General features: G+C 36.0%; 1 protein-coding gene across 2 annotated transcripts in view; it reads left to right on the plus strand.

The window, feature by feature from the left end:
* The first annotated feature begins 1497 nt into the window (after positions 1 to 1497).
* POT1 (protection of telomeres 1) overlaps positions 1498 to 25752 on the plus strand; it is a 74713-nt gene continuing 50458 nt past the window's right edge. The window contains exons 1-8 of one of the 2 annotated variants that reach the window (XM_075710929.1): positions 1498 to 1627; positions 5972 to 6044; positions 7484 to 7575; positions 9452 to 9471; positions 13527 to 13533; positions 13640 to 13750; positions 16271 to 16318; positions 17552 to 17666. In XM_075710929.1, coding sequence (XP_075567044.1) covers positions 1505 to 1627; positions 5972 to 6044; positions 7484 to 7575; positions 9452 to 9471; positions 13527 to 13533; positions 13640 to 13750; positions 16271 to 16318; positions 17552 to 17666 — 589 coding nt within the window. In that variant the 5' untranslated portion in view covers positions 1498 to 1504. The remainder of the gene's footprint in view (positions 1628 to 5971; positions 6045 to 7483; positions 7576 to 9451; positions 9472 to 13526; positions 13534 to 13639; positions 13751 to 16270; positions 16319 to 17551; positions 17667 to 25752) is intronic. The other variant, XM_075710921.1, reaches the window with a different exon arrangement.

Consider the following 25752-nt stretch of genomic DNA (forward strand, 5'->3'; position numbering starts at 1 on the left):
ACCAAAGTATCTTATTTTACAGAATTCTCACTAGTGAATGTGAATTCCTGATAGTATCTGCTAGACAAGGATAACATTGCTGGGGAGTTTCCTGGAAAGTGGGGAAGGAAAAAGGATGGTCATTCACAGCTAGAGAAATAGTCATAAGTGAATTTTGGGTGTCTTTAGATGCTGGAGTGACAATAAGGTGGAATTTTGATTTTTCTAAAGAATATTTTTTTTAAATAATATCTATAGTACTGCTGAGTGTCTGCATCTATATGCATTGACTTATGTTTATAATTTATGATCCAGTGGTCTTTCCATTTCTCAATGGCTTGCCATTTCCATTTAAGTGTAAGTGAATGTTTTGTAAGAATTCAGTCTGCCTAGCACTGAAAGAGCACGTCTGAACTGAAATGAAAACATAGTTTAAGCTTTTATTTAGTAGAATACCAAGGTTTTGTGTCCATCTAAAAGTACAGGAAATACTTTTTTTGTTGTTGTTGTTCTTCACTGTCGTATAAAAATTGCTAAAACTCTGTCTGAAATTAGGACTGTGGCTATAATACTGCCAGCTGGGTTTTTAGAAAATAGAAAAGCATTTTTTGCTTATTTTATTAAAACTTACTGAAAACGGAAGATTGATAATGCTGTGCCTTTTCTGTAGATACCAGCTTTAAATAAAAATTGTACAGCAAAAACCCAAAGATACTCCAAGAATGAGATGACCATGTAATGAGAAAATATATAACTACTTATTGCTAGATCACTTTCTTATATTTCTCATATGTGTAACTTCACTATAGTAGACTACTCTTCCTCTCCCCATTCTCAATATTATAAGTGATGTCACCAAGAATTTATTTGACTTTTAGCACAGTGAGAACAAACAGTAGACAAGTTATACATTTCTTAGCCTTTTTCCAGTGCATTCAGTGTTTAGCATTTGTTGATGTCCATCTTATTTTCCTTATTATTTTTTCTTTACTTGATACATTGATCAAAATTTTTTAATCTGTACATAAGCATTTTTTGTTCATTGTAAGTTGAAATGGCAGATGTCTTTCTTTGATGCAGTCAAATTGTCTTATAGGGAAACAGCTGAATATAGAGAGGGTTTATCCATGACCTGTGCTGGGGAAGGAGTCATTCAAAGTCTCTGCTTGGTTTTTAACGTGCATTTTTGTACATAAAATATTCACATTGTTTACATTACCCTTTGCATTCATATGTAAAGTAGTATTTTGTTGCCATTTGCAGTGGTTTGGAATGTTTGCAAAATTAAGTAATTTGGGTGGCTGTCTATTGCCAAGGAAATGTTACTTTCTTCCTGCTATTCGTGGTACTAAAAAATGAGGCCAATCCCTCTGAACATTTTTAGTCTTATGTAATTAAACTTTCTTACTATGAAATAGATAGATACTTCCCTTCTGAGTAAATTCCAACTTCTAGTAACTCTTAATTTGATCAAGGTCAGTAGCTTCAGGAGTCTATTTATCATTTTTGTTTAGATAAAGCAGCTATGCCTGTTCAATTGCTGAAGATCATTAGAGGAAAATCTGAGACTCCACTACCAAGCCATTTGCAGAAGGAGGACTTGAAAAATTTGCAGGAAGGCTTTGATCATACCAACAAATACTTTCAGGTAACTTACTAATAAAAGAATTTTGGCTTACTTTGAAATAGCTCCTGATATATTTAGAAGGGACCTCCGTATTCCAGCTCAGTTGGTGACTTGCTGCAGCTGTGTGTCTGTGTGCATCTGTTGTGTATCTTTAAGCAATGCAAAATTATGACCCTGTTGAACTTTGTTGCATGTTGCTATTGACTTCATTGATTCACAGTTTTGCCCCTTCCTCTTACGTTGTCAGACTTAAATTTTGTAAGAGGTTTTCTTAGTTTCTAAACTTTGGACCCATTTAAAAACACGTTAATATGCAGAAGACTGTCCTGAAAGTGAAGGGATTGGGGGAGGTTAAGGGGTATTTTGTTTAAAAAAAAAAATAGTAATAAGCACCACCATCCTGTTAAAGATCAAATTTCAGAGTAATGACTTCTAAAGCAGTTTTCCTTTCTTATATGAAGCAATGCAATATTCAGCTTTAAGCTAAGACGACTCTGTAGCAACTACCTGCATCAAGATACAATTAGGGTTTTTTATCATTACCAAAAGGTACATTTATATTTTACAGAAGTCCCAAATATATTTCAGATTGGAAGTACAATCCTATTGTACCAGTGAAATGCAGAAATATTTTCTTCATCCCTAAAACAAGTATACGCTGTAAAATGCAGTGTCAGTTCTTGAGGGTTTTCTTTTTTAACCTGTTTAACTTTTTTTGTGAATGGTTCTTAAAATCCTTTTAATCATCCCTGATGCTTAAGTGGCAGGAAATCATCTTCATCCCAAGCTTGCCTTCAGTCTGTTACAAAAAAAAAAAAAAGGAAAGGGGGAAAAAAAAACCCGAAACACCAAGCTAATTCTGTAGCAAACCTTAGGTGGCTTGAATCCTTAAAAAAATGCGCAAATATTTTTAAAAATATGAGCTGAACTGGCCTAATGATTTTCTGTACCCAAAAAGCATTTTTGCTTCCCCAGCTGTATATTCCCAGTTCCAGCTCTAGTGCTTATCTGACCCTGTGATTGAGTCCATTCATGAGAAATAAACTGGCAGAAGACTGTCCATACTGATGGACAGAGCGTAGTTTTTTGCTGCTCTCAGTCTCTGGACTGGTTCATTATGGTGTCAAAGAGATGCCAGGAGTAGTGCAATTAGGTAAAGCAAAGGAGCAAAACTGCCCCTTTTGGAAGCAGGCAGCAGCAGAGTGTGATAGGAAGTGATTTGATTGAGAAGGATCCAGCCTCCCTTAGGTCTTGTAAAGGAACAAATGGCAACATCAATAACCGATGCTGCGAGTAAACGGGGTTTTTATTCCTCAGGGTGTAGTTTTCTGTCCCCATTCACCTGGAGGGCATATAGGCTTTCCTGCTTTTAAGAGCTATGTCTGCAAGCACCCCTGACATGGGAGAACGGGGATTCTTGTTCACAAAGGAACTGTTGAAGCAGACAAAAATGGATTATAAATTAGAAAATGTTTCTGCCAAAATAAATGTTTCCGTTAGGAAAGCAGAACAATTATTACCAGCCTGTGATTTAAAGCATACACAGCTGATTGCTGAAAGAGAAAGTGAATAGAATCTCTTTCTCAGACTTCTGCCTTATGTTAAGAGAACTTGATGCTGCTGCCGACATGGATTAGTAGGTGACTAAGACAACTTGGCGTAAAAACAGTGCAGCTGGAGAGCTGATAAAGCTGGTGCTAATGCACCATTAAATATGTAGGAAAATCCAGTTCTGCAGGCTGAACTTGAAGCAAACCTTAGAGTGCACTGATGTTAGGTTATCTTAGGGGTGGCACAGCACACTGTCACTCTAGACCTGCCAAAATAGGGATCGGGTCCTGCTTTGAGGAGGGAGGAAGGGGAAAGGATTTTTATGAAGTGTGTTCTGGGAAGAAACGACAGAAAACATCCAAGATGCTTGTGTCCCTCAGTCCTTTAACTCTTCTGAAACTTTTTTGCTTTCTGGCATCCCTCTGAACAATACAAATTTTAATTTAAATTTGTGGAAACACAGCACAAGCAATTATACATTCTCAGTCATGATGTCCATTAACTGAACCTGATGTCTTCTGTTAATTCATCATCCTCCGGATTTTGCTGTGGCAAAGCTGAACGAAACCGGAACATCAGCTGCCAAATCAGCTGCTGGACCAGACTGAGGAATGAGGCTGCAGCAAGGAAAGAGACAGATTCACTGGAGGAATTGGACATAGTTAGTTTGAGAGTGAGTCTAGTGGCATATGGAATGGGGAGGGTTTTGGAAGAAGTTTGTCTATGGGCTCAATAAGCAGTGCAGGATTTGTGGGGGAAGAGTGAATTTGAGCAGGTTTTGCTAAGGTAGGTTTTGTTGAAGTTTGGAGCCCAAGAGTTTCAGGCGTGTTGAGAAAGCAGTGGGTAGTGTTTCTGCTGAGGAAGAGAACTTGAATGTAGGTGTTTGGGATACAAAGGGAAGTGGTGCGGCCAGACTATTGTAGAGAAGAATGTGGTCCCAGAATTTGAAAACTCATTGGAAGATACTGGGATGTAAAAGGAAAAATTAGAAGTAAAAATGGTCAGAAAACCATCTCTATCTCATCAACGTATCCTGCTTTAAATTAGCATGCTTGTGCAGATTGAAATTTCTTATGTAAGAAAAAAATATATGTGTAAATACAGAGTGTTCCTGAGGTGAATTTGTTTCATTGCAAAGACTTTATTACAGGAAAAATTCTGCAGTATTTTATTTACTGGTGAGTACAGTTCAAGACAAACAATCTCAGCAAAAACATTTATATATAATACTTGAAATTTTAAACAAAGTTGTAATTTTGAAAACAAGTGGCAAACCTTTCTGTAAGTATTCATAGACAAATCTCAGAACATTATTTTGCAGATGGTGATTGTTAAAATAAGTATTTGATACTTAAGTCTCCTTATATAACTCATTAGTCTTCCCTGTGAAAAGTAGGAACTTATCTGTTAAAAACATATGGTCATAGATTTTTTTTGACCTTCATTTTGGTCTTAAATGAAGCATTACTACTGCCTAAAGAGCAAGAAAGCAATATGGTACATGTTAAATATAATTCAACATGGCTATTTTTTTAGTTTAATAAAATTAAAATATACTTTGGGCTGGAAAAGGATCATTTGCGGAGTCCTAGTATTTCTTTATAGAACAGATAGTAAAATAAATTGTTGAATTTGATTTGGATTCTTCCTCAGTTAACATGTTGTAGGAATAATTTTACTCAGAAAAGCCTCTACAGTAAAAATTCACTGCTGTGTATTTTATCCTAATTTGGTTTAAGAAGTGTTTACTGGCATTTAAGTCAAGCTTTCTACTGAATATGTGTACTGTAAAATCATTATGATTTACCTGACTATCATCTTAATGTTGCTTTTGTGCATTTATAGGCAGATTGCCCCTGTTGTCTCTTTACAAGAAACCTTTTATTTTATTTCCTATGCTGTTTGTGTAGTTCTCTTAAACACTTTAGAGAGTCTGTTTTCAAATTTTTGTATTTTTCTTTATTGAACCTATTTCTGTGGTTTTATCCTTGAGAAGAATACAGTGCTTTACCTGCCGTACTGTGGAAGAATACATTTGACTGACGTTTTTGCTACTGTTCGAGGAGAACCTTTTTTGATGAGATATCATCTTTCTAACAAAACACATTTGTTCCAAAGAGATGTTAACATCAATGAAGTTGCTGGTCCGTGATTTTTGCTTAATTGTAACTTCAACTGCACTATAAAGAGAGTATTTTTACGTAATTAATAGAACCTTTGCATCTTTCAGAGCATTTGTATTATTGACAAATTAATAGGTCACTACATTTTCAGAACTTTGTAATACTGTTCTCTCAGCTGTACAGTTTTTTTATTTTTCACAGAAGATCATGTAGCTTCGTATATATCTTTTATCTCTTGACTGTGATTTTGTTTTGATATTTTGTTGTAATCCTTTGCCAATATTTTTGGAGAAATTGCTGTATCTTTTAAGATTTTGATCACCCTACCCTTTTAGATGCCTTCCAGGTTTTGTGCTAAAACTGTAGCCTTTGTGGTATTATTGTATACTAGTAAAAGGTACTTCCATAGCTACTATTTCTTTGTTTAGTGTAAGCTTATCATCTAGTCAGTAGCATCTAAGTGGTATTGACATGTAATATTTCCTTTGTTATATCCCAAGAATATTGCTCTTCAATGCTGTATTTTGTAGTTTTTTTTATTTTTTTTTAATAATTCAGATGGTAATTTGCACTTATCACTACATTTCTACCTTTCTTTTTTAACTTACAGATATTTCATCTGTTATCAGTGTTTCAGTAACGTAGAGGTGTATAGTCTTAGTTCACAATTTTTTTTTTTCTTACATTTTAGGGACTAGTTATTCTTTCCTACCCATTAACGAAACTCGGAGATGGGACAGACTTTTTCAAGGTGGTTCTTCAAGGTACTACATTTAAGTATACATTTTAAATTTATTTTGTTGAACTTCTTGACACTTATTTTGACATCACACTATTACATCACTAGTACCTGCTTTTTTAGTGTTCAGTAAAATTTTGCATTTAAAATATTCTCTACAAAAATAGATTATTTTAAACTTATGCCAGGTAAGTTAATGGAAACAACACAGTCTTTATATTTCAGTAGACTCCTTGTTGCAGAATGCTTTAAAATACTGTCCTGGAAATGCATTAACTGTATGTACAGCTTTTATAGTATATTTTTAAACTGCTTATCATAAAGAAGGACTAAGAAAAATGCATATTTAATAGTTACCATATAGTATACATAGTATATACTATGTAAGTGCACATTTAATGTCGGTCACTGTTGATTAGCAGCGAAGTATTTGTATTTCATTCTGTTTTAATCTAAGCAGTTAAAAAATGGAATTTTACCTGATTACTCAGGTATTTGAATATCAGTAGACACATTAACACATTGAAAGGCATAAGCTGTTCATCGTGTAATAAATGATACTAAATAGTATGTCCCTTTTAAGGCCAAAGGGACACCCCTTCCAGCCAGGCAGGAGGAGGATGTCATTAGTTAGGAGTCTGTGTTGGATTCAAGAAACTTTCCTTTCTTACGCTGGTTAGAGAATCATCACTTGCTCCCTCTGAGCCTTCCTAATTCTACAAATTCTGTGACTGTGAGCGAAGAGCAGGCAGGGGGGGTACAGATCCTCCCTGGTGATACTGCTTATGACTGGTGTTAGCAGAGGTGAATGAAGTTGATGGGACCTAAGTCAGTTTCCCTCCTGGCTTCAGGGTTCCCAAAGAGGGACACAAAACTTGCTTGAGTCTTGCTAATTTCACATGGCTGTTCAGGAGGGATGAGAGTTTCTGCACATTCTCCACAGCCTCAAAAAATAAGTTTGTACATCTAAATCATTAACATTGTTTCTGAAACAATAAAAGGTAGAAAACTCTTCTAAAATAACAATGTAATTTTTGCTTCAGTCCTCCTGGAATGCTATTTATTGCTATGTCTATGTCCTGGCATATCTCCAGTTTATAAAGTTCTACAATATGATCCGTGTTAAGGTAAAAAATCAAATGTGACTGGATAATATTTCCTCTCTAACACTATACACTGAATTGTCCAAGTAGAAATCTTTGTCATTTCTCTTTAATGTACACTGATGTACAACGTGCACGTTTTGAATGGTCCTCTTATGAAGAATGTTCTGCTTGATATACCTGTAGTTAGCACATAAAAGCAGTTGTATAACTATTTGAAAGGGTTTTCTGTTTGTAGATTAATTTGAATTAAAAGTGCTAGACTCAATAGATTAACATATTTAGGAAATCTCTTTGCATTACTGTTTTGTTTTGGAGAAGGTATGGTGATTGGAATCACTTCTGCTTTTTTTTCCTCTAGATTTGGATAACGTGTATTCACGGATCAACAGCATCAATATTTTAATATATGGAAAAATGGCAGAGGATTGTGCAAAAGTTATACATCATGGGGTAATTTTTTTTTTTCTTACTTTAGGAATTGTTTTCCACAGATGTGTGTTGACTTCTTATCTTGTCTTTGTATAGCTGTCACCAAAATTAGAAGTAGTCTATTCAGTCAGTTCAAATATATAAATATGAATTAGAAAAAATGAAAAATTATTTGCTTATGTAATTTCTTTCTAACAATAATACTGAAATAAAGCAATTCTTTTTCCCAGTGCTGTTTACCTAGCAAGTAAAGGATCATGAATATGGATGATAGAGAAGTCACCCATTTATGTTCGTAATTTGAATGTCTGTTGCCATTTGATAAGATAGATTTTTAGAATTAAATTGATTTAAAAGACAGTTACACTGAAAGCTTTTAAAAAAAATAATTTGAAACTATGTAGATGGTTTTCTTTATTGGCTGGGTGCTGGTGTCTTGCTTCGTCAGAGATACAAGCTTGGTTTGATGAGCTCCAGGGTAAAGGATATTGGAAAGTCAGCCTATGAGTTTGTGAGACAGTGTTGCAACTAAAGAAGGAAAACAAGCTGAAAATAATTACCTCAACTTAATATTTTTTTATTAGATTGCCTGTCAGTTTGCTGACATTTTAATATTAGACAGGTATCAAATTAAAATTAGTGTACAATATGTTATGAGTTCATGTTAGTGCTTTTTCATTTGCAATATAAATTCTCACTAAATCATAGAATGGGCTGGGCTGGAAGGGACTTTTAAAGATCATCCAGTTCCAACCCCCCTGCCATGGGCAGGGACATCTTTCATTTACATCAGGTTGCTCCAAAGCCCCATCCAACCTGACTTTGAACACTTCCAATGATGGGGCATCCACAGCTTCTCTGGGCAACTTGTTCCAGTGTCTCACCACCCTCAACATAAAGAATTACTTCCTTCTGTCCAATCTAAGTCTACCCTTTTTCAGTTTAAAACCACTGCCCCTTGTCCTGTCACTACGGGTCTTGGTAAAAAGTCTTTCTCCAAAAAAATGGCAAGTTACTTAGTGAAAAAAATAGGGCTTTGTTTTCACATTCTTAGAAATACTTATTATGCACAAAAGTTAGGGCTTTCTTAAATAGGGAAATAGCAATGACTTTAGCTAGAATTCCGTCAGGGTTTTTCAGCTCAAATGGACTAGTACAGCTGAACTCTGGTGATCTGTATATTGAAAAAGGGTAAAAGTTATGGCAGACCTTAGGGCATGACATCAAAATATCACTTAAAGTCCAAGTTGCTCTGAATTTATGGAACATTTTAATTTCAGTTCAGAAATGGATATTCTTTTTATGTAATTCTACCTAAGGTTAAATAATGACTTTTGCTTGGTTCCCAGCTCTTTTTTTCCTTTTTTTTTTTTTTTTTTTTTTTTTTTTTTTGAGAGGGAAAGATGTATTTATATTCCTTGAGAGTGATCTTGCTGTTTCTGGATAGTAGCTTACACCGTGAATTGTATCAGCATGATGCATGCATCAGTTCATGAGAGATGTAGGACCAAAGCTGCTAATTTCAAGAACTACACCTTTAATGAGATGTGAGGCATTTATATAATGTATAGTGACCTATATTATAGTCATGTGCTTATAAATATTCAGACACTGAAAACTTTTGAATCCCTGTGTTTTCAACATTGTTAAACTGACTAAATTAATACAGATTTGGTGAATATGTATAGATTAGAGAGAAGGAACTGAATGTTTAATTATTACTTTTATCATGTAGGCAATCCTCAAAAAGTAGGTAACATGCTGGCTGCCTCTTCAGATGGGTAAAACAAAAGTATCTTGCCCAAGAAAAAGTTCAGAGTTTCTCTTTTTTCAACAGAGATGTAACTGGTTTGAGACTTTTATCACTTCTCAAATTGTAATTGAATTCAGTAAAGAGGTTTGGAAGTTACCGAAGATGTAGGACAGACTGACATGACAGTGAAATTTATCTCTGTAAAAAGCAAGGCTAAAAAAAAAATACCAGTTCTGTAAATGTTTAGTGAATAGTTGAAGAAATTTATCTGAAGTGATAGTTGTGACCTAGTACAGCGTTTAAAAACAAGAAATTGCAGGGTACTGTATAGGTGAAAACCTCCCATGGAAATGAAAGATGTTAGCATATATCTTTGTAGACCCTTCTCTCTCTCTGTCATTCTTGCCTTGCCTTATTTCCAGTCACATAATTTATTTTATTAAATATTAAAATGATACTAATAATGATAAATAATATTAACAAAAATAATTACTATTAAATATTAAAAAGGCTTACTGTATTTTTAATGAATCTGCAAAATACTTCAGAAGTCTTGATTAGCAGTGTGATTCCTTGTACTTTGAGGACTTTTTCTGGCATCATGTACCATATGGCTGATAATCAAGCTTGTGTCATGAACTGAACGGGTTAAAACTTTGTTTTTGAAGAAATCACTGAATCTAAGAAACCTTTTCCAGGAAAAGGTGCTTGCGCTGACAGATAGCATGGTGGTAGGTCTTGGGAAGTATACATTACCTGTAGTGTGTAGTCTATTAAATAAAAGTCTGGGTGAGAGCAAAGAAAAGTCGATAGGACATCTTCCTCTATTTACATCTAGTATCTCTCCTCCAACCATTATATGTTATCTGAAGGAAAAGTCAATAACACCTAGTGATTGTGAAAGAAGTATTTCAGATAGAATTCTTTCAAATGAAGTTAGCCGCCAGAAGGAATAAAAATTACCTAGATCCTTTTAGTAGAACCAGGTTAGAGATTGTGCTATTAATTTGACCTTGGAATTGGTGCATGGCCCTTTTCAGCCCCTTAATATGTGTGAGCTTGAGGGAACAACACGGAGGGGCTTTGGGCTGGGTGGTAAGGTGTTGCAGGTCAGAGAGTATTCAGTTTTACATTGGAGTCTGCTGTGAATCAAAGCCTTGTTTTAGTGTTTGTCATATGCCATGCTAAAGAAAGAAACATGCCTTGAAGATCAACAAAATCAGTTCAGTCTGTTTGGGGGAGAAAAATCTTTTACAACCATCAGATATGTATAAAATAATAAGTGACAGTCTTTATACAAATTTCTTAATTCCACAGAATTTTGACAGTGAGTCCAGGATTGGAAGTTCCTGAACTAATTTCCTAAATACAAAAAAATAAGCTAAATAAGCTGCAGAATCATTTTAAATTTAAAAAAACAAATTGGTTTTATTGTCCTGGTAAAAACACAACCCTTGAACAAGGCCCTGAGCAGCAATTAGAAGGTAGAAAGTTCAGTACTAAAAAGCTGAGTAGGAAACCACAACCCACAGGCAACAACCCTTAGGCAGACAAGAGTGCACGAAAACCAGTGTTCGGTCTTCCCCAGTGAACTGAACCTTCATGTTACTTTCCATATGTCTCAAATGAGATTTTAATTTTGGAAGAATCTGAATCTGAGAGAACAGAATTATTTCTGAAACTAGCAGAGTTGCAATTTGGCAGTTATGAAATAGATTCAATTTTTAAAAACCCAAAGTTTTAGCCATCAAAGAACTCCTTCAGTAAGGTTCAATACTTTTTTTTTTGTTTGCTGCTTACAATTTCAAACCACAGTTTTGTGGACTTCCCTATTGTACTTCCCATACTGTAACAGCTTTAGCTAATTAGCCTGGGAGGAGGGGAGGAGCAGGCTATTCCCAAAAATGTGAATAACCATGTTGTTCTTGTCTCCTGAGAGTCTTCTGGTTCTGTAACAGAATAACCATTAGGGAAAATACTGTCTTTCCTTTATTTCTCAATTCCTTTGAATGAGGGGAGTAGGATTTCTTTTTGCTGTTTGAAAATGTTGGTCAAATCTTATAGTTTGTGTATGTATATGCAGTATAATACTCTTCTGTTGACATGAAAATCCACCAATTTATGTAAATGGCTTTGATTCCCAAGCCAATTATGAGGGAACTTCTAATAATTACTCTTAGCTAAAGGTGAAATGGAAACTACTCTATTTTGAAAACTAATATAGCATTAAATTTCAAAGCACTGTGCAAACCTTATGTAAATTTTTGTGCATGTTTAGAAACTGCAAGTCACAACCTGTCAAAGTTGACCATGAATTTGTAACAAGTCTGAGAATATACCTGTTCTTTCTACCTGTAAAACTAGATTTTGAGGTTAGTGCTGTCTTTTTTCCTCATTGAAATTGCATAGTCATTTCACAGGTGTTTTTTGAGTGTCATGTTACGCATTGCATATCACATGAGAGTAATCACCAGTGATCTAATATTATTCACAAAAAAGTTTCCATTTATTATCAATGTGTGTAAAGGCTTGAGTCTGTGTAATTCTAAAGTTCTTTCTGACACAGGAGAACAAGACAAGTCAGCTGTACAGATCTCCAATCCTGACTCAGCAGCCAAGTCCCAGAATCTTGTGGAGCCTGCAATCTAATAAAATGCTGAAATAGGAATAATGTATAGCAGGGCATAGCTTTTTAGCTGAAGGTTGATTCCACTGGTGAAGGAACAGCAGGAGTAGCATCAGCAACAGTGAAAGGAAAGACACATGCTAAGACCCGGTTTCTGCAAAATAGCTGAGTTTCCTGAAGCTTGTGTTTGTGTGTTTGTATCTGGAAAGAATGAAACAACTTTAATGTATGTTAGCAGGGCGGTGTGTTCCAGGTGCAAGGACTACTGAGTTGTCTAATTGTTTTGACCCATTTTAACTTGCTTAGCACTGAGTATGGTGACTTACATAATAATACATTGTATTACCATTTATGACACTACGTGAAAATCACCATGCCCCAGGTAGTTTCGTTGTGTATTAAACTGTCTGATTAAACTTATGTTTGCTGCAGTAATTTTTTTTTTGGCAAATCCTTTAATAACTAAATATATCACTATCACTTAAGCTAGTAGCCTTTCTTGCACAAAACATTAAGATTTTGGATCTTAAATCATTTAGAGTAGCATTGTCAGATTGCTGAAATAGCAAAAAAGAGCCATCATAGTGCAATACTTGGCTAAAACTGTGAACTTTAATCAGAAAACTCTTTTTATTTGTTGTAGTCAAATAAACACATGAACAAAAGTCATTCGGTAAAAGCTTTTGGAAGTGCTTTTGGTAGAAGGTCAAATAGAAATAGGGTTCCAAATCTAATATGTTTATTGGAATGGATCACACTTGTACAGCCCTGCTATACAGTTCTGGTATGAAAGGAGCTGACTATAAAGGAGCTTTACATTGTATCGGAGTTCCCAGCATTATCTTTGGTCAGATACCTTTCTTATCATCCTTATCTCCTAAATGTATTTTCTATCATTTCCCTTCTTTTTTCCCCTTTCCACTTCTTTTTTCCTCTTTTTGGAGGCGGGGGGGGGGGGGGGTGGCGGGGGTGTAAGGTTGCTACTAAAAAGGTGATCTGCTTCAGGGACTTAAATCATTTACCCCTTAAATCATCCTTTTGTTCACTTTGTGGTGTCTGAGAAACTTTATACCAAAGTATGCCATTGCTTCCTGTGCCAGAATCTTGAGAGTGATGCCAGACAAGTTTGTAATGTCTCCTTTGCTACCAGAAACCTATCTATTGATATACCTACCTATTTGACCCTTACAGAAGACATTGGAAGTTGTCGATCCAACCAAACCAGAAAATATCTACAAGGAGAGTCTCTTCAAAGTGCAGCTGTAACTCAATGAGAAATAAACTCTGAGAAAAGAGTGGTGTGTCACTGCTGATCCTATGTGTGATTCCCTTTCTAGCTTAGTTAAGCTTACCCAGAAAGGCGTTGGTCTTCAGTATATTTGAAGGGGAATGATTCTTTTGCTTTATTCAGTGTGACTCTTCCCCTCTAGCCCCTGTCAAAATTAGCACTCAGTCACAGTGGCATCAGGAATGTGAAAATTTTAGCAGAATTTGAAAAAAAAAGTGCTTGTTGGCGTTAGTTGGAAACATGAATTCTGTGGGTAGAAGAACTAAAATAGAGAAACTTAAAGGCAGTGTTTATAATTTGTTCAGGATTTTTGTTTCTTGAATGTCTTGAGACTTCAGGGTAAAATTTCACATCACATACTCTTAAAATAGAATGCGTGATACAGCCTGTGTAATCATCTATCACCCTGTCCCCATAGGACACCGTCGTAGTTGCAGGATTTAAGTTGGAAAAATCGCCTACAGCAAGAGAGGATGGTAGACATGGTTGCCACCTGGAGATGTCTGAAGAAGCTGGATCAGCCATTTATGTACGTGGGTACCCAACTTTTTTTACCTTTTTTGTTTTTTTTCCAAATACCAACATTAACATTTTGCTTTACTATAGAAAAGCAATAAAATCTATTAGAATCTAAAGTACTACAGGGTATTTTAGCATGTCCATCACAAACAATCAGAACATGTTTGTGTTTATGCATGCATGGATGGGGTATTATAAAATTGTAAGACGCAAATTATCTCAGGTCTCCCAGGTAAATTTCTGCTTGTTGAGTGCAGAAATTTGACCTTAGTTGGCCTTAGGTAGATCCCTAGAGCCGTTTAAGCCATTCTTGTGTATAACACAATGAAGTAATACAGACAAGGTAGAGGATGCAAGAGTGGTCTTAGGTCTATCATTTTTAGTTTTCTCTGGGCTATGACTTTGTACTGCTTTAACTCGCTTCATTACACTTTGCCTTTGAAATAAATTGATTCCTAGATTCCTAATTTTTAAAAGATAATTACACCCCTTTTTTCTGCAGAAAATACTTGTTCTTTTGTACTATTCTTGCATGAATACTCTTCATCTTAAATGCTTTCATCTGTTGAGATATGGGAGTGGAGATATGGGGGTATTCTGCTACTGCTTCTGATTATCTGTAGTAATATATCAGCAGTGCATGTTTGTTGTGTCCACTGTGTTGTTCCTTCAAGAAACATTTGCTACTCTTTTTAAGCCTAAGCATTACTATTTTTAAATTTATAGTACTTAGAAAAAGTACAGACGATTTAAGATATTAGTCTACATTTGGAAATGTGACCTTTGCGGGGCGGGGAGAGGGACTGGGTGGAATGAGGCTAAGGTTTCAAAAACTTTGTTGGACACTGCAATGGGATATTTTTCATATGTCTTATGGAAGTTATCCCAAGAGTTATGGGCTTCTGGTGAGAAGTTGTTACACACTTTTGACCACTGTCATTGTCTACTACTGTTAAAAAGAAGGATGATAGCATTGTACTAAACTCTCAGTGACAATGCTGCAAACTCCATTCTGTAGTCAGTGAAAAGGAAAAGGCACCTTCACTGGAGAACAATATAGCATTAGACTATATGGTGATTCCTTTGAACCTATCCATCAGATTTTGAAACAAACTTAGAAATAATTATAAAAACTTAAACACAAAATCACGTATAAAAGAGACTTACTAAAATAAATTGTGTGCCAATGTCAAGGTTTTAACTTTTGTCTGTATAATTGTTGTCTGACAATAATTTTAAATTTAAGAAAATATATTTTTTTATTTCAGAAACTTTTTTTTTTCCAGAATTGACCTGTATGCGTAATTAAAGCTTGGCATGAGGCTCAATGAGAAACAAAATTATTTAAAATTATACTGCAGACTGTTTCATGACATTATCTATTGATAATGATATGTAGGTAGAAAAAGTATGTTTCATTGAAGATAATAGATGGGAAAACTGTGCCCTGAGTCTAGGCGAATGTGTCTAAACTAGATGTGCCTAAATTTTAGGCACTACATGCAGCACACAGTTGAGTTGGTAGGACCTTACAATGTGCAGTCTAACCCCAAGGAAGATGAGCAGCTCACTGAATGTGTAGGTTGCGCTGAGGAGGTGTCTGTCTCATAACTGACCACAGAATGGAGGTTGTGGCACTTAATTTGCTGACACAGTCATTAAATGCTTAAAATTAATACAAATTACCTGAATTTTTTGTGTGCTTCACTTTCCTAATTATAACTGTTCACCTGATGATTTAAAATAAATAAATGGAAATAAAATTAGCTTCCGGAATGCAATTGAGGGTGGAGAGCAAAGCCAGATCCCTAGCGGGAGTGTGCACTGTGGAGGTGATACCCAGCTGACGTGGATGGGACCCTGTGTCCGGCAGACAGGCTGTGGTATTGCATCGGGATGGTGGCTGAGCCCTGCGTTTCTCATGATAGAGTGGGTATGTGTTGGCATTACGTCAAATCACCATGATTAGTTCTTTAAAAGACCTTACACTGAAGCTAAGTCTGGCTTATAAGCATGGCTCTAAAAGCTTAGGAGCTACCTTTAGGTAGAACATATCCCATTCTGGGCAATTTTCCTTGACCCTCCCTCCCCCCGACCCCCCAACGGAGAGTAACGAGTCACTGAGAGTAGACCTGCTCTAAGCATGTCCAACACCTACACCCATTTGAGTTCTCTGTTAAGCAAGTCACTATTAGAAAGTACAGTTTAAATTTGTGGCCTCCGACTTTCAGATGCTGACTCTACTAATATGACCTGACTTATATTCAACCAAGTGCACTTCTACTTTAGGAAGTGTATGTGTTATTTAAAGTAGCTTTTGTCTGAGTGCAATTGGAGTAAATATTACTTTCTTTTTTCTGTAGGATAAAATTTTACTAGTTTCAGAGATTATTCATATAGCAAAAGTGTCTGTAGTGCTTTTTTATATTTGCTTATAGCGTTATATTTGCTTTACTGTTATCAAATCTTGTTATATTTGCGATGCCTTCAATTTTGTAATCAGAGATTTTGCAATTTTTTTCCTCCTCAGATTTATACTATATCAAGAACAACTGCTGCTTCAGAAACTGCATCTGTGGTGAGTTTATATTTGGGATGTTTTTAAACCACGTGAGACTAACTGCAAGTAAATGAGAATATGTGGAATTCTTTTTCTGTCCTGTTTATTTTAATCCCATACTATCATCCCAGCAGTCATTTGTTTAGCTTTTAATTTTGCAAATAATATGCCTGGAAAACAGAATAAAATATGAAAAAGTAATACTTTTTCCTATACTTGCAGTATAGTTCCCATCTTGATCTCAAAATAGGCTGCATGTTGGTTTAAGAAATAAGAACTAGGAAGGTAACTTCCATTCTAAAGAAGATCATATGCTTGTATTTTAAAGAAGTGGAAATATGAATCTTCCTTTGATTTAGTATCAGACTTCATGTACTGGTCTTAACATTTCTTTTGATTACTGTTCGCAACAAGCCTTTATGTATCTAAGTTAAAATTCTACAGGAAACAGTATATTAAAGGCATAGAAATTTGTGTATGAACTTTTTATTTTTCTTTATCATAAGGTTAAAGATTTAGTGCCAAAGATGATCACAGCTTGACATCGTGTTAATTTTATTAAGAGTTTCTTTTTTTTTCCCCTGATACAGTAATTGAAAACCACAGTTTTCAGGCTGTTTGGCAGAACTTGTATTCTTGAAAAGAGACTTATCAGCATATAATGTAACCTTAAGATGAGAGGAGAGTAATCCTTAAATAATAGAAGGTAGTCTTTAATTTCTTTAATCCTCCTCCAAGTGTGCTATTTTAATAGGAAGACTTACACAATGACTGTGGGAGGTAAACCCTGCCCCCCGCTCCCCCAAGACAGTGATTCTGTACAGTGACACTGCCAATAAGAATTACAAAATTATGTATGTATGTCCTTTTAGAAGTCCTTTGTATGGACATGTTAAAAGCAGTCAGTAAAAAATTACTTTCCATTGTTCTTTATTATAATGACTTTTATTCGCCTGTTTCATGTATTGAAACATAGTTGAACTGACTGGTTAGTTTATTGTAAGGAAGATGAAATCACAAAAAGAAATGGAAATAAATCTTGTGTGCTTTATTGCCTGTAAAAAAATATATACATATATTTATCTTTAGAGAGTCTAAAGTGAATAAGATAGAAAGAAATAGATAACTTTTTTTTTTTTTTAAGATGAAATAAAGCATATCCGAGGCTGGATAGTGTTAAAAGACAAAATTCTGGCTGAATGTTTGAATAATTTTTTTCTTCTGTTCTCCATTTTTATCATGCCTTTCCAGTCTGTTGCACCAAAATATGTGTATACTCCTCTGAATCATCTTAAAGATGGGACTATAGTGAATTTGTACGGCGTTGTGAAATTCTTCAAGCCTCCATATGTAAGCAAAGGAACTGGTATGTACTATATTCAAGAGATTTTAAATCTCTTCCTCCAAACAGAACTGTTGTTACTGTTTGTTAAAAATGAACCAGAACAACAAATTCAGGTGATCCTTTGACCATGGTTCTCAGCTAACATCAAGGAAACAGAACAATAAATATGTAAGGGATATCAGAGTTGGTTTAGGCAGACTGGTGGAGATAGCAAATGAAGAGCGTATTTATCAAGCTAATACTATCAGTACAAAACAGGGAAAAGGACCTGTACAAAAAAAAAAAAAAAAGGTACAAAATCCCTGCACCTGTCCTTGTGGGAAAGGATTGTTGTGTAACTGTGCAATTCTTCCTTGAGATTTTGACAATAAGTGTTATGATATGCTATAAACGTGGTGCCAGCATATTTGTTACTTGTAGAAGTTGTGCAACAACTGAATTACTCTTTCTTTGTGAGGTGAACACTTACTGATTGTGCTAGTTTTGCTAGAAGATCGTACCATTTCGCTAGGTGCTCAGTAAGTACTCAGCTAGGTGATATCCCTGCTGGATTCGATTGAGCAGTAGAATTTCTTGTTTGATTCAGAATTAATCAAAGTATTTTCTGCTTATTATAAAGTTACTGTGCATTTTAAAGTTGGGGTTGTTTTTTTTTTTCCTTCTAATGTCTTTCTAGTAGAACAAAAAAGAATAGATTATGATGGGGACTGTTGATTTTTCTGGTCTTAATTATGCATGCAAGTTTCTTGACTAATGTCAATAGCCATGAATTTGGCTTCTAAATACAGAAATTTAAGAAGTGAGCATGAAATCAGAACCAAGAGTTAGTGGCTTCTCTGCAAAACCTTTTGCAAACAGATCTGTGTGATTTCAGTTGCTCAAAACCTGCCATCGGCAGTCTGAAGGTGGTACACTCAAGATAAGGCAGTAAATGCCTTTGTGGGAAGACAGTGCTATACCTGCAGTACTGTGGCTTCCAGAATGAGGTTTGTGTACAGTTAGGTAGCTTGAAACATAAGTGAAATAGCTGAAAGCTGTGCAAACATGGTGGTGCACCCAAAAAGAGCTCCAAGACCAGCTAAGTTTCAACTAATGGCTTCGCTTTTTGAAGACCAAGCAATCTTCAGCCTTTGTTTGAATCAGTTTAGAGTGTATGAGTGGGAGGAATGTCTGGGAGGTCTGCGCAAATGTGTGTATGCTAGCTTCAGCATGTTCAACTGAACTATACTGATATAATCTGTATTGTGGGTGTGCTTAATCACTTCCATTCGGTGCATGTAGTATTCTTCTAGATAAACAGATACACTGGTATGAAAGACCCTATTGACAGGAAATTTTTGCTGTCACTTGTAGCTGAAGGGTGGCTTCGCTATAGTTGTAGCTGAAGTGTGGTCTAACGTTTGCCCACAGAAAAGCAAAGACTTGTGCTGCTCTGTGGGCTATCGTACACTAAGTGTCATCTGTACTAAAGGCAGCCACCGGCCCAGTCAGCGGTCGTAGTTAAGTTATGCAGAGCAACATACGATTTTTCCAGAATATATTAGATTAACTGTGTTCACAAGCTAATGAATAGCTTTGCGGAATTCAACAGCATTTTTACATACTGTTGACCCTCTCGACGCAAGAAACAATCCACAGCACTAGGGCTCAGTGCCCTGGCGCCTGCGGGAGAGCAGTTCTGTGCTTCCCATACAGTTAGTTGTGGAAATGTATTCCCCTTGGTGTTTATTATAGCAGGTGACAAGTCTGGCTCCTAGAAAACCTTTCCACTCTACATTCTTACTCAATGTTGAGAAGGCGGTAGCGTTCCCTCAAATAACTCTGGAACATAACCAAAAAACAACTCTGAAGAATATGGGGTAATCTAATTTAAACATTAACATTTTAAAATAGTTGTAGTCATTAAGTTGGGAACTGAGCCAGTAACGGTCCATCTGTTTTTATAGCAAATATAGTGCATGTTTGGTTTCTTTCCTCTTGAGACTAAATTAAAATTAATATTATCATATTCTACATAGTCATCGATACACTAAAGTTATTTTGCTAAACAATAAATTGCAGATCTTTAAGATGAAGTATTGTTTTGATTGTTTTATATAGGAAAAAGCAAATGGTAATTGTTAGAGAAAGCTGTGGAAAAGTTGGATGTCACTGTTTTTTCAGAAAATAATCATTTTTTGATAATATTGTAACCCAGCAGAAGTGGAGAAGTACAAATTCCAATTGTTTTACATTATGAATGTTACAACACAACAGCTATTCCTAGATGTAAATGAGGAATAATGGTAAGTGAAAGCATCTCCAGGAACTCAATGCATTTAGACTGGGCACAGAAAAGTGTTCTGACGTCTAATTAGAAATGCAAATGTTCATAAAATACTAAATTAAATGTGTGCGTGTTTGCAGTGTGTATAGCAAATCAAGTTATACTGCTAGCTTAGAAGTAATAGTAATAAAAACTATTCTGCCCCTAGAGCTGAATATTTATGGAACTGTCGTGCGATTTAACTACAGTTAATACTTAAATAATATTTAATATTTTAAAAGTATTAATTCATAGAATCATAGAATCGTTTAGGTTGGAAAAGACCTTTAAGATCATTTCCAAATTTCCAAATCATTTCCATTTTCAAAGAAAGACTCTAGAGGGAGCTCTTCAAAGGTTGGAGCTAGAATTCCACATAGTAGTGAATGGGTGGTGTGAGGTCGCTGGGGGCTTAAGGAAAAGGATTTGGGGCTGCCAGGCATGAAAAAGGATTGAAAATGGGAAAGCGGGCTGTGCTGGGTGCAGGTGCCCGGGCGTGGGCTGCGGGGCGGCCGCTGTGAGGGGCGGCTGCGGCTGCCCCGCACCGGACACAGCCGGTTCCAGCCGGCTCCAACCGCCCCCGACAGGGCACGGCCCAGCCCGGCAACCAAGATGGCGGCGCCTCAGGGAAAACATATTTAAGAAAGGGCAAAATGCTGCCTGGCAGTGATGAGTGAGGAAAAATGTGAGAGAAACAGCCCTGTGACACCAAGGTCAGTGAAGAAGGAGGGGAGGAGGTGCTCCAGGTGCCGGAGCAGAGACTCCCCTGCAGCCTGGGGAAGAGACCTTGGATGAGCAGATTGATCTACACTCAACCCATGGGGCACTGACACTTGAGCAGGGTTTTCTCAAAGGACTGCAGCCTGTGGAAGGACCTATGCTGGAGCAGGAAAAAAGTGTGAGAAGGAAGGAGCAGGAGAGGAGAGGAGCTGTTACGGACCGACCACAACCCCCATTCCCCGTCCCGCCCTGCGCCGCCCGAGGGAAGAAAAGGGGAGGTAGACATGTTGGGAAGGAAGAAGTGAAGTTGAGCCTGGGAAAAATGAGTCGGGGGAAAGCTGTTTTAGTCTTTGTTTCTCACCATCCTGCCCTATTTTTATTGGCAATAAATTAAATTAATCTTCCCCAAGTCAAGTCTGTTTTGCCCGTGATGGTGAGTGGTAAGTGATCTCCCTGTCTTTATCTCAACTCACGAGTTTTTCCATCTTATTTTCTCCCCTGTTCTGTTGAGAAGTGGGAGTGAGAGAGCAGCTGGGTGGGTGCCTGGCAGCCAGCCAAGGTCAACCCAACACACATGCTGGGACTCTCCAAGTTTTTCAGATTTTTCTGTTCTTTGGGTTATAATAAAATGAGGATAAATCTGGAGAAGAGATCTTGAGAAACAAGTTTCCTTTGAAGGTAAGAATCTCAGGGGAATAGAAAAATCTCTTTAGCTTAAAAAGAACAAAAATAACACAGAATCTTTAAACTTTCTGATTTGGTCCTTCCATTTGAGAAAGCATATGCAACACTTCTTTGGGTGGGCGATCTAATCACTGATATACTTAACTGCTTGACATGCCACTAAAATCCGTAAAAGACTTCATTGTAAAGGTGCAAGTATAATCTAGACCTGTGCAGAGCACAGAACAGTATTTTGTTTTTAATGTAAAAAATTGATAAATTATTTCAATATTGATTTACTCTATTTGGTCTTTTCTGCACAGGCTGCCAAACAACATCTGTCTGTAGTGAGCTTCTCAAAATCTTCATTTTGTGGTGGTGTCTGGTGATTGATTGCTTATGCTAGACCTGTTCAAATGCTATCAGTCTTACAAAACCTCTATAGTATATAGATATATAGAATACATATATATTTATTTGAAAAGTTGGGCGCGCTCTGATATTCTCAGCCTGCAACTGTAATAGATTTCTTAGCTGTGTTTATGAGGAACTGAAAAGATTAGCTTTATCTGCAATAATTAAGGATGTTGCCAGTGGTGAATGGAGGTACTTTCCTCTTGAAAAAATATTGTAGGTTTAAAATTCGGGCTTAAAAGCAAAGAAACAAACAAAACAAACCATGCAAATCTTTTAAAGGTTTTGTTTCCTTTGTTCACATTGCTGACAACAAAAAGGGTAAGGAGGAAATGAATCAAATGTAGAAAGTACTACTTATGTTCTTTGAGTAAATTATGGAAGGGCAGTTCTTGAATGATCAAATGGTCTAGATTTGTCATTTGTCCAGTTGCTTTAACAAGACTTTGGGGACCTGAGGACTTTGGACATCTTACTTAGACAAGCACTGTCAGACATTCTTTCCAGATACGTGAAAACGATAAAGTTAAATTCACTGGGTTTCAAGGTAATATGTATCTGAAACAACTAGGACAGATTTTTGCAACTGAGTTATTTGGCAAGTTAATCACTTCAGTTTCATAAGTAGTAGAAATTTAATGGGAAGAATGATGCTTTACTCAACAACTAGTCCTTGCCCAGATGTCATTAATTAACTTCCTAATATATCTTCCCTGTATGTTTTCAGTTGGTAATATTAGAAAAAAACAACACAACAATATCAGTGGAGGTCAGGGACACAATTTGAAAAGTTTCTTATTTATGAAGATAGTTGTGATTCACCTGCTACTTTATAATGAAAATCTCTAACACAGTTTTAATTGATTTGAGTTTTAGTGTAAAAATATTCACTAGTCAGTTAAATATTTCAGTGTTGGGTTTTGGTTTTTTTTTTACATAATACAAAATTGTGTCTGCTTGAGAGACTGCAAAATGCTCAATGATTGCTCTGAATTGCCAGGGCATGAAATGGCTCTTGTCAGAAAATTATTTAGTTGCTTTCTATCTGGCACAATCCTGCACTAATACATTCTCTTTCTGACACCGTGTTAATAGAATCATATAGCTTTAAGTTGGTACCTGCTGGAAGCATGGGCAGTGGAGTCACTGTACTTAATCCATATGGGTCTTTATTCACTACATAGATATGCCCCTAGATATGAGACATTGCTCTGTCTTACACATATTAAAGCTTAAGGCTGAAGCTTTGCACCGTGTTCCCACTGAAAGCAAGTGGTACCTAATTTAGCCTTGTCAGTTTATATAATCTATACTTCACTGTTCATCATTCTGATTACCATTATTGCAGTAGACAAATGTTAAAACACTGATGAATGAGTTTTCAGTATGATCATAAATTATTATTTATTCCAGAGAAAGTTGTTGTAACTGACCATGCTTCAGCTCAGGGCGTGTAGTTTGGCATGTCTATACATGAGAATTTTGTGTTCTGAAAACTGTCCAAGTAGTTCAGGTCCTGCTTGGTACAACAGGCAAATGGGTTTCTGTCTGCTGGAAGGTCTCTTGGAAGTATTCAAAGTTGTATTCTAGCTTTCCTTCCCAAATAGTTTAAGAGTCTTAGGTATTTTACATTTTTTAACAAGGGTGATTCTCTCCTCTCTTCCCTCCCTTATGCCCAAGGACATCTCAAGTATTTAGCCCGAGTAAAAGCAGTAAATATGAAAGAAAAAGAGCCTCTGTCTTTGTAGTGTCCAATTACAGACATTATGTGATTGACCATGAAACTTTTGGGACATTACAATGTGACGCTACTGCTTCCCCACCTCTTTCTCTTTTTTTTCCTGCAGATATTAGTCAGTGTTTTCCACAATGCAGGGAAGAATTATGGCTGGAAGAATCCTTGCTGCTGGTTAACAAGAAGTCAAAAGAGTAATGTCCTGTTTTCCTGGGGAAAACCCCACCTAGCTTGTTCTCTTAGATATATGCAGTATATTTGTGTCGTGTTGAATTAAAATCTCATTTTAGCCTACCTAGGCATGCATGTGGACAGTAACTATTTTATTTTTATGAAATATTTCTTACAATCAAAATTAATAAAGGGTAGCATTTTCAGAAAGTACACTTCTAAAAACCTTGAACAGTTCCAGGTCAGCAGTTCTACATGCCCAAAACACAGCTTAAGAACCATAAATCAGATTCTTAAAGGTATTTTGAAGCCCTAAGTTTTATTTTTATTTTCAGTTTTTATTTGATCTTGAGCCAAGTTCATCAACATTTTTAGCCCAGAATTTGTTTTTAGCTTAAAAACCATTACTTTAAACCTATAGCATGTGGGCAACTTCAATTAAAATAGTCAATTTTTAGTAATTTTTACTCAAACCAACTTTGGAGTGTAAAACAAACCAATCACAGACTGTTGTGGTATCTGATGGTCTGTTTGTGAGGAAGCAGACTCAGTCAAATCTGCAGTAGTTTTGTTCTTTATTGTGTTCTGGTTTGTTTTTTCCAAATCGAAATATTGAGGATGTATTCAAATTTTGCAGAACAGAATAAAAACTGTTGCAGAGGTAAAGATAGTGATTTCATTTTTTGAGTAATGTTCTTTTCCCTTCACAGTGGTTTGTATGTGTTTCTTTTTTAAATAATTGCTGTTTCCTATCATCTAATATTGAATATAAGTAAAAGTTAAAAAAATTTTAAAAAGGAAATTAAAAGTGAAACAGTTGAATAAATAGTTAATAGAAAGAACTCTCAAGACAGTTACTTTGATCTACAATTTACAAATGATGGCATTAAAGCATCTGTTTAGCCAGATGCTTCTGGTAGTTACTGAATGTGTCTCTTAAGTGTATCGCCATGTTAGGAGTAACAAGCTGTAGTAAAACATCTTCACTTTGATTCTTTAGAGGTTTTGTTTTGGGCTTCTGCAATATCTGTGTGCGTATAGACCTATACATACATACACACACACAGAGGAATGTGTGCACATTCGTATTATTTTTCCCTCCTGTTTTTTGTTGAACATATTTAGTAAGTTAGCTGGTTCAGCTGCTTGGTTTTAGTACAAAGAAACTGTGTATTGAATGGCCTCAGTAATTCTTGAAAACAGTATTAATATTTGGTGTAGTTTTGAAGAGAGAATAATTTGCTACAATAATATCTTTTTTTGTGTGTATTGAAATATAAGAAACAGAAGGCAATCTCTAATTGAGTCCCTCATTGCCAACAACATTGCCAAAAACTTTATCTCTTTGCAGGGGGAAGGTACTGATTCAGGATAGTGGGTTTTCCACTTAAATGTTCATCAGGAATACATATATGAGTGCTCAAAAGGGGATTCATAATTAGATTGATACTTTCTACCTTAAAAATTTATACAAGCATAGTTGTTAGGAACTGCTGAAGTCCTCAGTAAAACTAAAGTAAATATTTAATCAGTAAGTACTAAATGCCTTCCCGCAACATCAGTAAGTATTAATCTGGAAAGCTTTTGTAGCAATCCTGGTTTTCTTACAATGACTGAAAAATAAATTTGTAACTGAAGCTGTGGGGTTTTGGTTTTTTTGTAGGTTTTTTTTAATATTTCTGTACACTGTGGAGAGATGCTGACTTTCTGAGCATGCTTATGACTGGCTTAACAGTCTGTAAAAGAGTGGAAATACTATGGCATTTTTAAAAAGAAAGCTATAACCTGAAGAATGAACCTAAACCGTCATCACAGTGGAGGAAACTGTAGCTTTTCAATGACCATTACGGAGCTACAAAACATTAATATTTCAAACTATTTAAAGTCAGGACCTAGAAGCTTGGAGATAGGTGTTCTCCATATAGTTAACGTATCCCTCTACTGATCTTGCCTTGGAATTTTATTGATTTTAAGATAGTCCTTGCAATAATAATTAATCAATTTCTTTTCTAAAAAACTGCTTCACCAAATAGTTGTGAGGGTTTTTTTTATTTTGTATCATAAAAAGCCCCACTACTAAGTAACAAGTTAAAGTAATC

Source organism: Pelecanus crispus, chromosome 1, assembly GCF_030463565.1.
Source record: "Pelecanus crispus isolate bPelCri1 chromosome 1, bPelCri1.pri, whole genome shotgun sequence".
Classification (NCBI taxonomy): domain Eukaryota; kingdom Metazoa; phylum Chordata; class Aves; order Pelecaniformes; family Pelecanidae; genus Pelecanus; species Pelecanus crispus.